The sequence below is a fragment of the Epinephelus moara genome, chromosome 18 (genome assembly GCF_006386435.1).
Source record: "Epinephelus moara isolate mb chromosome 18, YSFRI_EMoa_1.0, whole genome shotgun sequence".
In the NCBI taxonomy this organism is placed as follows: Eukaryota; Metazoa; Chordata; class Actinopteri; order Perciformes; family Serranidae; genus Epinephelus; species Epinephelus moara.
The window spans coordinates 17,476,255-17,495,432 of record NC_065523.1 but is presented as its reverse complement, the minus strand read 5'-3'; the positions used below and the strand labels follow the sequence as shown (position 1 = coordinate 17,495,432).

Below are 19,178 nucleotides of genomic sequence, written 5' to 3'. Positions count from 1 at the left end.
ATTATCAACAGCCTACTACTTTCTTACTCTCTTTTCTCTCCAACAGTAAGTTGACACACAAACCGCCCCATAGCCCCACCTCCTCTCACTCACAGAGCTGTCTTCTCGTTGTCTTACTCATTCCGGTTGCATATAGGCTCTTGCAACACAGTTTTGTTTTTTACTTGCACTTTATTGCATTTTGAATGTGTGACAGTCGCAGAGGATTTGGAACATGTTACTTGTAATACTCATTTTTTAATAAAAAAATTCAATTTTATGCCCAAAATGTCAGTTTTTCCCTGTGGTACTGAAAAAGGTACAGACCACTGATATTTTTGCAGGTATTGTATTAAAGTTAGAAATTAAAGTATTGTGACACTAGTTCCAACAATCATCTACTTTGCTTTGGTCAAAATAAACCCATAACTCACCCAGTTAATATGCTGGCTTTAAAAGGAGACTGGTGGCTTTGACAATAGTCATTTTGGGGCTGTTTAGGATGAAACAAGGGATAACAAAAAGGTCTATCTTTGTAGGGTTTTTTCAGACACTTACAATGATAACCTGACAACAGGTCAGTTGCAAAACCAAACACTTTCAGTGGACGTACAGTACATTGTGGGTGCATATCCCCTGAGTGGTTACATTGCAGCCTGTTCTGCTGCTCAGTGCTGGACCAGTTTCAAAAACCGTTGTTCTCATTAATCCCTTAGACAGAAAAACATAGGAAAATAGGGTCAAGGTTGAAAAATATCAAAGATACTTAAAAAAAATAAAAATAAATATTGATCGAAAAGTCAGGCTGAAAACATAGTAAATAAAATTGTGCGCAACTTTGTTATTAATCCCACTACTCAGAAACCTTCATGAGGATAGAAATCCATCTCTTATACTGAAGCCAAATATCACTTCTAATACACTTCTTGTTAACATCTAATGACCACTTGTTGAACTATTACGAGACATTGCGAGTAGCCTTCTTTCACCTCACCTCCAGTTGACCGTAACACAACAAAAGATTAGGGATAATCAAAAGACTTATTGCGTTTCTGTGTCAGCTGCCACTTCAGTGAGGTGTCTTGACAGCTCGCATAGTATTCCCTGTTGCTCTGAATGTAGCCTCCCACTCAGGGCAGGGCTGCAATAACTGACAGTCGCACTGTCATGGTGAGTTTCAGCCCTGTGATGTCGAGCCAGGGAGCATTCCCATAGGCATGGCTGAGGATTACAGTGTCTCCACACATTATTTCATCACTCCAACTTCAACCACGTTCATCATTTCTACATGACCCTTCTTCCTACTCTTGTCCACATTTGCTTGCGTAGTCACCAAATTCATACTGACAAGCGATCTCCTTTCAAGCCCCATTACAGTTCAGTTTTAATTAGCACATTAAATAAAGCATTAAATATACTGTATATTTTATGTCTGCATTTCAAAATTCAGCTTCACATCAAGAGAAGAATGGGCTCGAAGGAAAGAAAGGCAGGTTTCTTTGCCTTGAATTATTGTAGCAGAGAAAGATTAAAGATATTCAATGCTACTCCTTTCAGCTAATGTCTCTGTGTGCACAAGAGGCACAGTTGGATGGAAATTTGCCAGAGTGTGTATTTGTTTTTGTGCGTATTAGACAGTCGACAGAGTAACTCAGCGGGAAAGATCATTAAGCACACTGTCTCGTGGATCCTGCGGTGAGGCTAGGCTACGCATCGTCAGTTTTGATGTTGTGTTTCTATATTCTTGTCTTTGTCATTTTTCTACTGATAGATGGTGAAACTCTGAAGTAGATTGTTCAGTTGTATCAGCAACAAGCTCTGATCTTAAAAACCTCATTGGTCTCTCAGGAGACAGACTTGCTTGTTGGAATCAACTTCTGTATGAAGTTGATGTGCATCTGATGTGAGTGTGATGCGTAAACTAAGGCACTGAAGAGGAGAAATTAAATGTATGACCATGTTATGTGTGTCTAAGGTGCGCTTCACACACCTCTCCTCTCTTCTCCTTTCAGGGAGGGAATGGTACAAGCGCTGGTAAAGTCCTCCACTCCTCAGCTGCCTCCAAACTGAAGCACCTGCAGCAGAACAGCACAGACAAGACTAAAAGTGGCAGAAGAGAGGACTTCCTGAAGAGCCAGGGCCAGAACCAGGTATTATCTTATATTTAGCTGTTGTCAAGGCCAAATGCACACTTGATCTGGCTGCCTGTGCAGACGGACTGAATGGTATTTTCTGGACATTCTCTGTATTGGCTGCCTTTTGCAGGGGTGACAGTGAAGGCCATAACCGTTTTTCAGGAAAAAAAAAAAAAAAAGGCTTGTATAAAAATCATAAAAGTGAAAATGATCATTATAAAAAAGACGTTGCATTTTTACTATGTCCTCTGTCTGAAACTGGGGCAAAAGAGGCAATGATCTGTGTCTGCTATAAATCAAGTAAGATGGGAGTTTTTTTCACATATACAGGCAACTTTGATGACCTTCTTCTTGATATAGAAACCTGATTTTTTTATAAAGGTGATGGCGCCTTCACACTGAACCTCTGCAAGCTGACAAAGATGCCCTTTACACCTTGCATTAAAATGTGTCTTGTATCCAGGTATCATTTAACCTAATTTTGAATTTGAATTTTATTGGTACACAAGATATGATTTAAAAAAAAGTATATAAAAATAAACATGTCAGGGATTGTGCAAGATAGGTAAGAAACACCAAAGGGTCTTATGATGAAAACCTCCCCTCTAGAATTTCAAATGTATTCTATGACAAATAATTTTCTCACTTATACGTTAGAATATAACAGACAAAACAAGAAGATATAATCATCATAAATGAAACAGACACATACACATAACACATGAACATAACTAATACATTAACTATGGCACAGGTGTTTTTTTTATATTAGATTTAAATGAGAGTAAGGATGGACGGGTTTAATGAAGTGAGGACTATTGTTCCATAGTAATGGTCCTCCATATTTCAAAGCATATTGCCCAAGTGATGTGCGGTAATAGGAAAGATAAATATCCTCTGCTTGTCCTGTTGGATATGAATGTACATCAGAGTTCATTAGTAGAAGGTTGTTAAATACATCTGGTAAGCTGGGCTTTTGAAACATACATTTATACATAAAAATATTTGTTTGATGTATGTTAATATAAAAATTGACAGCAGATTTAATTTCTTAAACAGAGGAGCCGATGTTTCCCAAGGATTAGCTGCTGTTGCATTACATTATATGTCTCCAGCATTAACAATGACATCTGATCGTTCTGTCCAGCTCAAAGAACCATACAGTCCTGTCAACAACTATTATGATCAGAATTTTTCATTAAAAAAAAAAATACAATTACATAGTGTGCACATCAGCATATTGGCTGCATTCAGAGACAATATTGTTGTAGAATTAAAAACAAATATACATATTTTTAAAGATCTTTTGGGTGGGCTTTTATTGCCTTTATTATGTGCGGCTAGAGATTGACCAGAATTGGGGGAGAGTGGGGGGATGACATGCAGCAAGAGCCACAGGTTGGTATCAAACCCAGGCCACTGCAAAGGACTCAGCCTACAGTATATGGGGCGCACACTCTTCCAGGTGAGCTAGAGGTCACCCCTTGAAACAAATATTTAAAAAAAAAAGTTTGCTGGTCTATAGTTGTCTTTGTTATATATGTCAGAGTCAGTCAGGATAGGGCTGAAACAGGCCTCCATGATTGTTAAGACAGTGACCGACAGGAATGCATTACAGCTGAGGGAGACGTAGTATTAGTAGTGGTAGCATCAGATGAAAAAGAGACCACTGTGTGCCCTGTAGCTTTGGCATCAGGTGAGAGAGCTGCTGCTACCTCACTGGCTTTGAACAGTTGTGTGCAGTTATGTATTTCTGCCCATGTAGTTGTTTTATGTGGACTGAAAATGCCATTGCATTTACACCTGTGTTCAGTGTGGTCACAATGCGTCCCTGACCACCCCAGGGTTGGTTTGACCATTCAGATCACAATCTTTGCTCAGTGCAGTTACACCAGTACTTTCATGTGGTCTAGCACTATTTGATTGTAATCAGATCACCCCAAATGTATCTTAATGCAAGGTGTAAAGGGGGTCAGAGTCTCCAGAATAGCCATGCAGCCCCTCTGTATTTTTCAGACTAGATCAAGTATTAACCTTTACCCTCACTTTTTACCTCCACTTAGTCCTCTCCTTGCCCCACAAAACTACTGCATGTCTCCACCATGCTTCACTCCTCAGCTCACATTCCACAAAATGTGTATAGTTTAAGATATTTCTTTATTTCTTTTTTTTTTTTGAAACACTGTGGCTATGATTAATTGAATTTAAATCCAGTATAGCTAATGATCATAAATTCTTTGATGCCAAAGTCACATTGTTGTGGCAGTCTCATTATTACGAGTTTGTCAAAATATATCAAAGTGTCCTCTGCAGGCTTTTTGTCCCGCAGAGAATCGTGTGTCAGACAGGTGACAGTGGCAGAGGATTAGTGCTTAAATCTACAAACTGTGTTTTTATGTCTGATAATCTTGAGCTGTCTCTAAGTTTAGTATCTAAACCAATTAAAAAGTTATAAAACTAATTTTCTTAGCATTGCATATTATCAAAATAGACTTGTGTAAGTCTTGAATTTTGTCCTATTGGTATGAGAACATGTAAAACTTAACCTGTTTGTGTTGAATGAGAAATCAGCTTGGTCACATAGACAGACAAAAATATATTGTTGAAGTCTGAAGCCTATTATTTTTAAATGTAATGTGCATTAAAAACTTAAAATGACTGAAGTTTGATATCAGAAACTTGAAAACTCCCTGCGGAAACCTCTTTCCATACATATGTGGTTATACATTTGCCTGATAGCTGGCTCAACACCTTTTTTTCCTGCTTTTAATTTGCCAGCATTTTGGTGCTATAAAATAAGGTAAAGGACTGGACATAAGGATGCCTGATGGCCTCTGGAGGCAAGGAAATTGAACTGTTGAAGCATGTCAGTCCAGTAAAGCCAAGGCGAGATTTTTGCACCACTCCTGTGCACAGGGGAAAAAAAGCTTAATGTCAATGTAATTTGAAAAATAACAGGAGCAGTGAAGTGAACCTAAACCTCCATACCCCAAAGAATTTGACAGAGCATTCAGACACAAATTCAGTCTTGAAGATTGCAGAGAAGTGAATGTGTTAGGCAGAGAGGGAGAGATTGGAGAGATGGGGACGTAATGAAGCTTTGGTCGGCTCAGACTGAGAGAAGATTGGGAGGAATCTCTGCAGTGCCATGTAATAATCGCCCCTTGAGTCACTGGCAATCACGGATTATTCAATATGAAGAGGACAGCTCTCTTTCCCCACCATTAAGTCTTTCACATTTCCTCTTCTCTATGTCTCTTTCCTTTTTCCGCTCTCTGTACTCTGCAATTTACACACGCTGCCCGTTTCTCCTTTTTACTCTTTTCCCCATCAGTCTCACTCGTTCTCTGTGATTTGGAAGCAGAGTGGATTCCTACCCCTGTCTAATGAAAGCAAAATTAGTCCCATTATTTCATTATGACACTCACGGCGCACTCTCTTTGTCCACAAACTGTTCAAAACAGCCATTGTTAAAGAAGCTGTATGTGTGAAAGCGCTATCCTCAGAGGGACAGTGGGCACTCAAAGCTAATTGTCAGCGTGGGAAGTTGGTGCCAAGCCGTTTAGGGTGGCAACATACCACAACTGCATGACGAATAACAAAAAGAAACAAAAGAACCAGCTGACTTTAACCAAGAGAATAAACAGTCAGCTGTGGCAGCTTTCACAACAACTGCTGTTGTGGCATTATGAAGTATGAGATGCAGTGAGTAGTTGAAAGGTCAAGTGGTCAGTCAGTGCACAAGTAGGTAGAAGTTTGTTTTGATTTGTTATACAAAAACAAGAATAGTCAGGCCATTCGTTAAGAAAGTAGAGGATTCTTAATATGTACCTGCCATCCAGTGTGGTCGTACCATAGGCTGTAAAAATAATGAACAAAGCTACCATGATGACACCCATTGGTTTGTGGACTGCCTTTTTGAAGCCTTGAGTTCAGCACTTTGCCCATCGCCATCTTGGTATTTTGGAGCCAGAAGTCGCCTTGCAAGTGACATAACACATAAATATGCGTAAATTTGGGTCTTAATAGAATGTAAACGGCTGAGTTATATAAATATTCACCCCTGTACAGTTGTCATGAATGTTGAAATTAGCTATAGAGACCAAGACTGTTTTTTTGTACCAGGCTGTCAAAATGCTTATTTATGCTGTAAAATTGGGCATTTTAACATGGCTAGCTCTAGGGCTATTGCTCCAACTACAGATTGTACTTCTGCATTTACGTATACCTGCCACCACAGACACTGTATAAGCAGATTGAGAGATCCAAAATCAGATCAAACAGTAAGACAAGGCTGTGCTGATCACATATAATCCAAGATTATGTTACTGTATTGCCTATTTCTCACCTAAAGTGACTTCAGAAACATATAGTGCACTGTTTGGCTATAATACAAGAATTTTGTGAATAGGAAGTGGGCACCATACTGTTTCCTGAATTATCAAAATGGAGGCTGAAAAAACAAACTGCTGCGTTGTCTATTTGTTGCCTCTAATGTTTCCAAAAATATATTTTAACCCACTGTTAACTGTACCTTAAGATAATTTATTGCTAGCTGGCTGCCATATTGTGTCCTGTGTAAAAACTGAAGAGCTTGCATTGCATCAGCCACCAGTGGTAGCATTTATTGGCCCGGTGCAATGCAGTGCATTCTCGTAATTGTAGGTTTTCTACCTCTTCAGCAAAAGAAAATGCCACAGTTTTTTTACTTTGGTTTTCTCTGTGCATGTAGCACTATTTTCAAAAATATTTGCATCTACTCTATAGAAGGTTTTAAGAAAAGACCATTTTTACAGCAGTGAAATACTTCTTTAAAAAGATCTAAATGTGCATGGCTCCCCAAAGTGTTAAATATTAAACAAATCAATGATTATGAAATAAATAATCACACAAATAAATTGTGTAAAACACATAAATGAAAAAAATGATTAAAATGAAAGTCATTATTATGAAATGTTAAACCGGCAAGTTTTAGCCAGTTAGCTCCTGTTAGCCAGAGCGGCAACAGTGTCAAAGTAATTCTGAATTAACGTCACTGGCTGAAAGGTGAAAGGGCAGCGACAACACCACTGTAACAAAAAGTGACAGTATAAAGTCATAAAAAAGTGATGGGGGAAAAATGCCATTTTAAATCAAATCAGCCTTTTGAAAAAGTAAAATTAAAATGTCTATTCAAATAAAAATGATGATGGGATACAGTAAAATTCTGATGTTATGAAAATGAATGATGAAATAACATCACATAATAATGAGTTGAATTTTAATTATTTCTTGAATTATTAAGATTAGGTTGATTTAAATATTTCATATAATTTTTTATGATTATTTTATAATGTCTTTATTTATTAACACTGGTTCCATAATCTTGAAGTGTGAACTCCATCTTAACCATGCAGTGCCATGTACAGTACTGTACCATGAGTCCTGGTTGAAACTGCCAACACAAATATTTTAGCAACCTATTTAAACCTTAATGAAGCAAGATGCTCTGAATGTAGCCTTGTGTTGTTGGTTTCCACAAGCTGTTGCTTTTGAAATTGCTCCTCTCGGTCAGATTCCCATTGCCTTTAACGTCAAACCAAGAAAATAGCACAGATCCCGACAATTTAGCTTACAGAAGGATGGAGCAAAATCTGTCTTCTAAAACATTTAAATTCAGTATAATGAAACAGCTGAGCACGGGCTATGCTGGAAAACGCGCTGATTATCTGCAGCTCATCTCATCAAATTATCAAGCCGGCTGGCTCATTTGCATACAGCTTATAAGAGCTAATTAAGAACTTCTGCAGACTCTGTTCACTTCACCTGGTGTTTTTTTAACCCATCAGTGACATTGTGCTCCCGATCTTTTTGAAGAGAAATCTTAATTATGGCAGCTAAAAAATATGAGCACTCTGCTACTTTTTTTTACGACTAAAAAGTAAACAGGTTATTTTTGAAGAATGTGTTTGTGCAGAATGTGTCACAGTCACAGTCTTCAGCATCTATTTTTCTAGGATCCACATACAGTATTATGCCTTAGTTGTAACCAAAAAATGATGAAATAAGCCACCACAGTGTTTCACCCCACCCTCATTTCTCCCTCAAACTCACCTGCTGATCACACTTTGACTGATGTTGTTGTTCTGACAATTAGACGTGCCCACCATGGGTGACCTCTCTCCTTGGCCCGCAGATTAAGGTAAAAATGCTTCTTCTCTGGAACCTTTCCTGGACAGAATTCCCTAAACGTGACCCCAAACTTTTACCCTACTTCGAGTTTCCAGTGGTGTGTTCTCTTTTGTTTCCTCTGGCCGAATGATTACTGACATTTCTAGGGCATTTTGAACTCAAGGAATGAGCACACCACTTTAGAGTATCTCAGTGGTCCCACCCCCCAGCTAATATATGAATAGATCTAAATATATAAATACCTTTAGCATCAGTGGCATTATCCACACAATAACATTTCCCACCAGTTCAAATAAAAGGCAGCTGGTGCACATTAACATGTCATGAAAGCCAGCTGGAGGGACAGTTAAACATTTTAAGACATCACTGTGTACCATCTGTAATCAGCTAAAACAAGATGCACTGGCATAATTTTTTGGTTTCATGAGGGTCCCGCGTTTAGCTTTGCCAATTTCAAGTTAGGGTTGGGGTTTTTTTTTATCAAGATAAATTTGCTGGTTGAATGAACATTGTGCCATTCAGCTAATTATAATTTGGATTTTTGGGATAGCAGTGTAAGCTTTAGCACCTGGCCTGGTGAATCACATTTCAGGGCTTATCTCTTGCTAACCTCCTGGACATGCAAATAATGTGTTCCAAATAGACTTTATCACTGGAGCAACAAAAGTGCCATTAAAGCTACAGTTGGTAACTTTTATGAAAATAACTTTTTGTCATATTTGCTGACACTGTCACTCCATCTAAACAGTATTACATGAGACAGATAGTCTTTGAAAAAAAATGGTGTTTCTTCTAGGGCTGTTGCGATAACCGCTGTGTTGCAATACCCCACCCTTGACAAGCCAACCACAGGGGATGGCAAGCAGCTGCCACAACTGCTATGTTCATGCTTTTTCATGCTCCAGCTGGTGGGCGGTGCTTCACTCAACTGTTTGCAACATGGTCACAAACTGTCTCATTTTACAGCTAAACTGTGCACTAAAATATTTTTCTGAAAACATGTGATGTGAGAAATAGGCATCAGGTTGCCTAGTTTGACAGTTTGACCACCAGTGCACATGCAGTGATTGACATGACTGACAGCTGTTTCAGAGACTCCTTGGCTCTGATTGGCTGTTTTTATTCACATGCAGTAATGCCATTAGAAGCAGTACGAGGAGGCAGAGGAACATGGGTTTTTTCACAGCTCATCTGTCTAATATACTTATGTGTGGATGCAGTGACAGTTTCAGCAAATATGATGAGGTTGTTTTTATAAAAGTTACCAACATCAGCTTTAATGCTCAAGTTTTTTGCAAAGCATCAGGTTCTTTTGTAAGTTTAGGCTCTGATGTTACCTGTATGCGTGTTAATTGCAGGTGTTAAAATTAACAGAGCCTCTCTGATGGTGCTCTGTGCCACTCTGCCCGCGCCGCCTGCTCACTAAAGCTTTACTCAGAGGTATTAGAGCATTCCAGGCATGAGGATCCTTCGAATCAATGTGCTGGATAAGAACAGACAGTTCAAAGCCACAATTTCTCCCCGTTTGCTTTGGCATAGATCAAGGAGGGCATGACAATGTGAATCACTTTCACGCCGCAAAACCCTATTTCCATTTCCCATTTGGCCTCTTATTACTTCTGGCGGTAAAACAGGCTAGTTAAAGGTGCTGGGCACGAGGTGGGGGTTGTGAAGACCTATCCTGGGAGGGTGTCGTTTGGCAGGCGAACATGTGCGTGAGATGAAGGGCGACTACTCTGCTGCACTCACAGACCAGAATAAATGTGTCGGCCAGGCTTGAGAGGAGTTCCTCAAGCAGAAGGAACAGCCCCGCTCTCTGGGGACGGTTGGCAGCACAGGCTCTGGAACTGCAACAGAGCAGGTGAAAGCCTCCCAGCAGCGCAGTCTAGACCAGCACACCTGCTCTCCTTTCACACAGAACTACTCCCCATAATCCCTAAACCAACACCTTTTAAAACTTTTAGAGCCACTGCAGAACCTCTCCTACTGTTGCTTCTTATGAAAAGCGTAAATAAAACCTCCCTAAAGTGTAAAAGAGTTCCTTTCTCGCTCTTATCTCAGCCCTGACACCAATCTGGTGTATTCTGCTTGTTTTGCACCCTGCAGATAAAACTTACAAACTGTTTCTGTCAGATGCATTCACCTTGGCTCCACCTGCAAAAGAGAGACAAATACATGTTGTGACAAACGTGTTACCCCACGAGTTAGATACTGTTGGAACAGTGCCATCTACTGACTCATTCCACTATTACACAAAGGGACTGAACATGTGATGCCGCTTGTCCATCAGGTTATTTTGCATTTTTTAATGAGTATAATCATTAAAACAAGTGTCAAAATAAAGGTGGTCAACACCGGTGTAATTTGCATTGTCACTCAGTGTTGCACCATATGACAAAAGGTGTGTTTATTAGTGGTTTGGTCATCATGTGTAGAGAGCAGCCTGTCTCATGGCTTGCACCACACATGCTGATATCAACCTGAATAATGATCTCCTGTGTTTGTCTCTTGTTCTGTTTTCACCTTTCCTTCACCCCCCACCCCTCCACCTCTTCTGACACTTGTTCCTGTGGCAAACCTCACCCACCCCACCACCCTGTGTGAACCTGTGCCACCCTGCAACCCCCGGCCTGCCCACCTACTGTACCTGTGACCCTGCAGCAGTGAGCAGCACCTGTCCATGTCCAGCCTCTTCGGCTTCCTTCTCCTCCTGTTCACCTGACTAGAGAGCTACACACATCCATCCACCCCCTTTACTTTGTCAGCCTTTTCAAATCTCCAGTGTTTAATCCAAAATCTACACTGGACCCCAATCTGTGTGCAGTTGTGGATGTGTGTAAGAGTGTGTGTGTGTGTGTGTGTGTGTGTGTGTGTGTGTGCGCGCGCATGTGTGTGTGTGCGCATGTGTGTGTGCAAGCATGCATGCACGCCAGGCATGTTTGACTGAAATGGTAAGGGAAGGTGCTGCAGGGGACAGTGCCCAGCCAATTTTAAAGACTTTAATTTTTCATGATTTTCCCTTTGATCCTTGAAAACCTCCATTCCCCCTTCCTCCCTCTTCTGTGTCCCCGCTATACCTGAAGGCCTTGGGGACCAACAGCACCAGTGGCAGTATTGAGCCATACCTCTCTGGTATCAAAACGGGAATTTTCTCAGGCCGAGTGCCCTCTCCTGCAGCAGCATTTGCCCCTGGCCTAAGGAAGTACCCCCAGGAGGGGGCAATGCCCTCCCTGACAGCCTCCTCCAGCCAAGCAAAGGCCCTGCTGGCAAGCCTGTCTGCCTCCGGTCTGAGCACTGAGGCCCTGCTCCTCTCCTCCACCCTCCGACATCGCCGCCTTCTACGTGAGCAGCGAGCCTCCTCCTTGCCTCTGCCCAGCAGCCTGTCCACCCCCTCTACTCCCACTGCTACCTCCCCCTCCTCTTCTGCCTCACCCACCACCCCAACTCCTTCCCTGTCTCCCTCCTCCCCAACCCCTCTGAGCTCCCTTAACCCCCCTTCTGCGGTTCTCAAGCCCAGCGGTTGTAGCTCCAGCCTCAACAGCTGCAAGGAGGATGGCAATGAGCATGTGAATAAGGACCTCGCCCCTGGCAGCACTCAGTGATGAAGAGGAGGAGGACACGGGAGAATTCAAGCACCATCACATTATGAACCATGACGAGAAAACAACTGCATTATGGATTTTTTTTAGTGTCATATTTTATTTCAGGACTTTTTCGCTTTTTCTTCCTCTTCTTTTTCCTCTCTAATTTTGGCATCACTCCAGTATGCAGAGTCTTCAAATTTCCATGGCAAGAACTATCTTACTGTAAAAGCAGTCACAATCTTCTTCTTGGACAAGTTTCCTACTCTGATCTGGTTCCATAGTTCCTCTGCAGTTCTCCCACGCAGTCATACTGCCAGTCTGCCAGAAAGAGAGCGCACAAACGGGCCTCCCCTCCTACCAGCTGCCTGCTGTAAGCTGATGTGGTCTGGATGGATTTACTGACAGTAGCAGTCTCATATAAACCCTCACTCACTGGGGTTGTTAGTGGAATAGACAACATTTCTAGACTGTGACTTTTATCATAGAAAATAGAACTGCAATAATCACCAAGTGAGTCCAGTAGTCGTGTGTGTTCAGGATAATATTGCTCTCACATCACCTGGCAGAATGTGCTCAGAAAAAAATCAAAAGTAGATCAAGGTGATGATTGTGGTTTCAAGCTGTTTTGTGTTAAAAGGGCATTTGTGGCTTTTCTTGCATCACCTGTGTTTTAAACTCTGAACTGGTGCTATATTTTCCCCTCCGTTTGTACACACTGTGTAAAGAGTTTACATGATTGTCCTCATGCCCTGATCTCTGACCTGATGTGATCTGATCTGCTTTGTTGCAAGCATACATTCCACTGTCTGACTTTGATTTCATGTCACACTGAATACTAATATGCATCCCTGCAGAAAGAAATCCTTGCATCGAAAATTAGAAACAATTATGGGAAAATCTTTGATTTGAAAAAGACAGTGTATTCACAAAAGCACATTGTAGGGAGAAGTCCTAACAGCACATTTAAAATAGAACCAGGAGGTACAGTTACACAAACAGGAGAAAGGAATGCAACTAGTGAATTGTACAGACATGTTGAATTTCTGTATATGTGTATTAACTAGTTAATTATGACAATCAGGATGTTTCTGCAGTAGCATCTTACAGGTTGCTCCGGCATTTTGGCACCTGACATCACAAACCTTCCCAAAGACTCAAGCGCACACACAGTGATGATTAACACACACATTTTGTCACACAGTCTGCACTTGTAAAGCCAAGCTGTTCGCAGAAGCACAGACTCTACTAGTTGTTTGTTTCAGCAAATCTTGTGTGGTGATTAAGGTTTTAAGTCACATCTGTTGCACCATTGATATCGAGCACTTTGGTAAAATATGCCACATCGACCAGAACACAATTTCACCCTTTAAGGAATCTGATCTACAGAGTGACGGATGAAGTGGCTTCTTTTGGAGACACTTGTTTCTTTTGAACTTCAAAGTTACTCTGATGGGAAGCAGCTTCCAATGTTTTCAGCTAAATTTGCAGGTCTTATTGTAAAATGGAATGCCTTCTTAGAACAGAATGTATCTTTCACTGCGGTGAAGTGATCGCACTTCAACATCTATGAGACTGTTTCAACTCTTGAGTAGTGTTTGAAAGATAAAGAGAGTTAATCAGCACATATTTAGAGACTTCAAATACAGCTTGACCCTTCAAGGGCCTGAGATGAGAATATAAAAATAAAAAGCAAGCACAGTTTCCTCTCAAACGCCTGACACTTTCCTCGAATTTTGACCTTGTGAATCCGGTTAATTATAACAAGCACAAAGCTATAAATGTTCCTTAAAGGAAGGAAAAAAATATCCCTGCATATTTAAAATACCATACATTAGATTACCAATATTACCGTTGCCTCATTTGGTTTTATTACCTGCATGTTGAAACATTTATGAATGTTAGGCCTTTGGTGTGCCTCAGTGACAGTAGTTTATCACTATTTAAAGCACATCAAAGGCCTGTCAGTGATTCCCTAAGTGTAAACCCTGAACAAGGAACCATTCTAAAGCTCCCTGTCCTGTGTTATTGCCTTAAGGCTGCCCACTGGGGAGGTGATGAGGTTGAACGGACAGTCATAGACAAAGTGATTTTTTATTTTTTATTTCAGTGGTTCACAAGAATGACCGTGTGAAATCGATTCTTTGTGGCATTGAGATTAAAACGTGCAAAAGGGGATCATGTCAAAGAGTAGGCAGCTTGAGGAGAGGGGATTAGTTTGGGGACATGTGTTTGAAGGCTTCTTTAATAAGGCCAACTTTGACTTGCCTTGTCTCTATCGAGAGCGCTTGTGATATAAAAGACCCAAAGAGATGAGAGGAAGGGTCTGACAGTCAGAGAGCCATTAAGCGGCTGTTCTTTCCCTGCCCCTCTCACTTTGCTTTGTCTTTGGTGCGGGGCGTCTGTGAAATAAAAACCATTCAGTTTGAGGTAATCCTAGGACAAAGTTTGATAGGCAAGTTAACAGTGTGTGCAATATGTATTAGCACTCTTGCAATTTTGCCAAGGCAGTGCTCTTTGCCTTTGTGAAACTCCTGCCTGTTTGTCTGCAAGGACCTGTTACCATGTTTTTCCCAGTGCCTCTAAGACTTTGTTCTTACCAGAAATCCCCAGTTGATCTTGTATTACAGTATTAGATCAGCAGCAATGACAGAATACCACTTTTACCCAAAGAAGAGACTGCAAGAATTGGCTTGTTCCCATTTTTATTTTATTTATTTATTTTTTCAAAAAAAGAAAGAAAGAAAAAGAGAAAACAGCACTTGAAATGCAGAGTGTGTCAGGTTGCAGCGGTGGCATTTGACTAAACACTCCCCAAGTTCTAACAATGTGAAACTGCAAGCTCACAGCACAGCGAATTACGCCTCACCCTGGGTGCTCTGTGGCTTCGCCAGGCAGGTTCAAGCCCTGGGTTTCATATTGAGTGAAGTCAAATGAAAGAAATTCACTTACTCATGCTGTTCCACACTCAAATCCATAACTCTCCGAGTTAAATTTGCTGCATTTGCGTCTGGTGAGCGTTGGGGAGGAAGTATTCACGCTTGGCTGCTTTCCCCAAGTAAAGTCGGAGATGAAACCTCCCAGAATTGCGTGACAGTGCTCTCTGGAATGATTTTTTTTTTTTTCCTCAAGACAAGTGTTAGTGGGCTGTGATTTCAACATGGCCGGAGGCTTAGAGGGCATGTCGCAGACACTTACAGTGGATGCCACTGGCAATCAGAAAAACTCATGCAAACTTGAAATCAAACATAGGAGAAATATACATATATAAATATATCTAAGTGAGATGTTTGTGTATGATATTATAATTGTGAAGAAAAGTGTGATATATATATAGGCCTAGAGTAAATTATATACTGTAAAATGTCATCATCTCTTCAGTTTTATATATTAGTGACCATTTTGTACAGATTTTTCTTTTTTAATTCATTGAGAGAGATATTACATTTCACACTGAGATTATTTATTCATACGCAGAACATTTTTATATTTGTTTAAAAATATCTGTATAGATAACAGTTAGCCTCTGTAATATATGCTGAAGTTCATTTTTAAATTCTAGGGTTTTCTTCACTGAGTTAGATTTTATGTAATTTTGATTTTTTTTAAAAGCTTGTCCCTGAAAATGCTCGTCCAGCTCGTCTGCACCTTTGCCTCCTTATGTGAAGGGTCACTATTGAGGTGCCAGAGGCTGGACCAGTGCCTGTGCTTAGGGGCTTATTTTGCTACTATCTTTTTGTTTTAGGGGGTTGTTTTCTGGACCTTTGGTCTGTTATTTTTGGTTTCACCCCATCCTGTATTTGTGATTCAGCTTGTATTAGTGAGTTGGTCAGAAACACGGATATTGTGGTAACTACTGTGAAAGGTCAGTTAGTGGGCCCAAAGGCTTCATATGGAGCCTTGCTGCTTTGACAGAAGTAAGTTACATGGCTTTAATTTCCCTCTGTGTCATGTTTGCATGTGAACAGGAGTGGTAGCAATGTGAACGTGGATGCTCAGTGCATAAGCATTAAGAGACAACAGGCTCTAAATCATTACAACAGGTGGAAGTACATTTTGTTGTGCACTCAGTCGCAGTTGTTGCACTGAGTGGCTTTAAGTAGCAGTTAAGCTAAACCACAGAAGTCGTTAAAACCACCAAGATGGATCAATAAGGGAATTAATTGTGTGAATTAAAAGTTTTCTCTCTTCCTTTTGCCATTGTATCTTTTTTTATAACGAACCTACATTCTATAGTATGTATATGAGGTTTTTACATGAATGTGTGGATGTTCAAAAATCTTGGCATCAAAAGTAGAAGAACAAAAATTGACTTGTAAATAGGCCAAGTCATTCCTAGCGAGTTCAACAAATTGTTATGTCCAAAAGAAGATGTTTTATTAATAAACTATGACGATGGGTACAAAGGTATATACAAAACAATGCATGTATAGTCTCAAGCAATCGCACGGTGCAGTCGAAAAAAATGTTGTCTACATGTTTTCTCAAAAAAATGAGAAAGAGCAAAAGGGAAAAGCGGTGCTGTGTTAGAGGTTTACAAACATGAAGAATGAGATGTTATTTTGGTATCTGTGACACAGGCATGTTCAGTCTTACTGTGATGTTATGTGACTATGAAGATGACGATTGTGGCAGAGAGTGTTAGATGTCTAGAGGGATTCAGAATGCTGGGACGCACCCCAACCAGAGAAGTCACCAGTGATGGTGTACTCTTTCCACAGAGTGATTCTCCCATTTGTAGAGTAGTGTGATATAAGAACAAAAATAATACAGAAAATAGATCTATAATATAATGATATATAAATTTAAAAGCCTACTGATACTGGAGATACTAATTTATCAGTGTGGATGCCATGATATTCTGTGAGAAATGTGTGTGTTTTTCCTGTGAGAAGACAGTTGGCAGTTGAACCTGCCTTCTTTTGTACATAATTTGCTGTGATTGTGTGTCCAATAAAGTGCAGCTCTCTTGTACAGTGGCGGTGTCTGATCTTGCTTCATAATGACTTGTTTATGTTGTCTTGTCGTCAGGAAAGTAGTGATATTTGGCCTCATGCAGGAAGGAATATACTAATAAATTTCCTCTTAGATTTGTGCGTATTTGTTTTTTGTTTTTTTTTGTTTGTTTTAGTACTGATACCTGGGATTTACCAATGTTCTTTTCATTTTTGCTCTTCTTTTAGGGGAGATGAAAATTTACAAGTGGTCGAGATTTAATCTCCTTTTTGTAGTTCACACGCTGGGAAGCACACGTTTTAAATTTGAGGGACTTACAAAAACAGGAATAGCATATAATCAAATTATGATTATTTGTTTCAGAGTATTTTTCATGATTGGATTATTAAATTTGTCACTAAAGAACATGGTGTGGACTTGATTCACATGACTCGGACTCAGTCAGATCCAAGTCACAAATTTGATGACTTCAGACTTGACAAAGTCAAAAAAAAGATTTGCAACTTGACTTGGATGCTAACAACTCATGACTTCACTTGGACTTGATCTTTTGACTTGAAAATGTTTGGTACCTTCCCCCAGGCCCAAAGATGAAAAGGTATGTTGTTTAAATTGTCTGCCACAAATAAATTCATTTCCCTTTATTTCCTGAATCAATGCTATTCTTTCACAACAAGTCAACACTTATTTCCCCAGGTTTACTTTGTTTAAACCAATCCAATGGCATCCAGTCAAGTTGCAGGAGAATATACAAAAGAAACAGACCATAAACATATTCTGTTGTGGTATTGGTTAATAGTGCTATATAAAAGTACAATGTCAGCACTATTTTTTTTTCATATCAAGTTCAGTCACACTTGTTTTAAGAGACTTTTTTTGAGAAGTACAAATTTTAAAAAGCATTCTGGATTTTTGTAAATTAAATATATAACTTGTCTTGGCGAAGAGCACATACGACTTGTTTAGGACTCAAATCAAAGTTTAAGACTTGGGACTTGACTTGGGACTCACTTGTCTTTACTTGGGACTGGACTTAGGACTTAAGTGCAAAGACTTGAAACTTACTTGTGACTTAGAAAACAATGACTTGGTCCCACCTCTGCTAAAGAAATACTATTAGTCCACTGATCTCTTTTAAGACTGTAAAAATGATGATTTGCGTGTGTTCAGCTTCAAAATCACTGATATGTTGCTCTTTTAATTCATTTTAAGGTGTTTTTTTCAGTAGATCGCCAACATGAACATGTAAAATGTATCTTCAGCAACTGGTCAGCACCCTCTTGTAAGCCTACAAGGTGTGGACACCCGGCAAAAGTGAAATGAACTGCTGACTATGAAAGCTCTCCGGTTGAGACAGACCCAAGTCATCACTGCTGCACTGTTGAATTTTTCAGGTTTTCCAAATATCTTAGTATGGTGATCATTTCATTTCTGGCGTTATAGCATTAGGTGGGAAATGTGTGCATATTCCTAATGAGTAGGGAGAAGGACTTTTAAGAGGCCTAAGAGTATACTATCCCTGCACCATCTAATCTGTAGCGTTTCATTTACTCACTATCATGCAGCGTTTGGAGAATATTTCCCTGACCTATTTGTGTTTCCACCTTTTTCTTGTTTGATTAAGAAACTCTTAAGTCACTCCTCCCTGCCCCTAACAGTTTTTCACCTCAGGAGCTCTTATCAGGTCTAAGATGCTCTGTGAATAACATATTTTTACAAGGACCTAGTCTTAACTTCCCCTCTAAGGGGAAATTCTGAGAAGCTTTGTGAATATGGCCCCTGATGTGATTGGCAGTGGATCACTGTGTCCATTGGGGTCCTCTAAAACTGATGCACCTGGTAGTGGCATTACTGTCAAGTGGAGCATCTGACTGGACACCTGTCAGTGCCACCTCTCCTGTTATTTCCTGTACTCTTCCAGGTGTCATCATTGAGCGCTTGGCTTGGGCAATGCTTTTTTGCTTCTATTTTCATGTCATGCCCTTTTCTTTTAATTCCAGTTTGTGTGTTGAGACAGCATTTATAGCATCACAAATGTTTTGCCATTGCTGTGTTTTTGACTTCCTGTAATGCCAGTACTGACGTTCTGGAAAATCATGTTTACTTTGTTGAAGTTTATTAAACAGTACATCGATTTCACTATTGCTGAGGTTTTTTCTTGGGCATATGCCAAAGTATTTGCATGCGGCACAATACCTGCCCTTATGTAGTGCTTAGGGGGCATTACCTGTGCTCATTAACAATCAGCCATGTGGATTCAATTTATGATCAAGTGGAATTTATCTTACAGCACACCTGGGTAAGAGCAGATTTGAATGGAGCATTTGGTGCATCTGGAGATGACTTCTCTTATTTT

General features: G+C 40.1%; 2 protein-coding genes across 2 annotated transcripts in view; both read left to right on the top strand.

Moving 5' to 3' along the window:
* Window positions 1-11,469, top strand: part of LOC126405442 (SRC kinase signaling inhibitor 1-like) — a 107,046-nt gene extending 95,577 nt beyond the window's left edge. The window contains exons 20-21 of the mRNA XM_050069175.1: window positions 1,992-2,129; window positions 10,947-11,469. Of these exons, the coding sequence (XP_049925132.1) occupies window positions 1,992-2,129; window positions 10,947-10,952 (144 nt within the window). The 3' untranslated portion in view covers window positions 10,953-11,469. The remainder of the gene's footprint in view (window positions 1-1,991; window positions 2,130-10,946) is intronic.
* Window positions 11,318-16,837, top strand: LOC126405605 (putative protein TPRXL; the record flags this gene model as incomplete). Its single annotated transcript, XM_050069409.1, has 1 exon — window positions 11,318-16,837. A coding segment is annotated over one exon (570 nt), but the record flags the coding sequence as incomplete, so codon positions are not given.
* Between the last annotated feature and the right edge of the window lie 2,341 nt (window positions 16,838-19,178).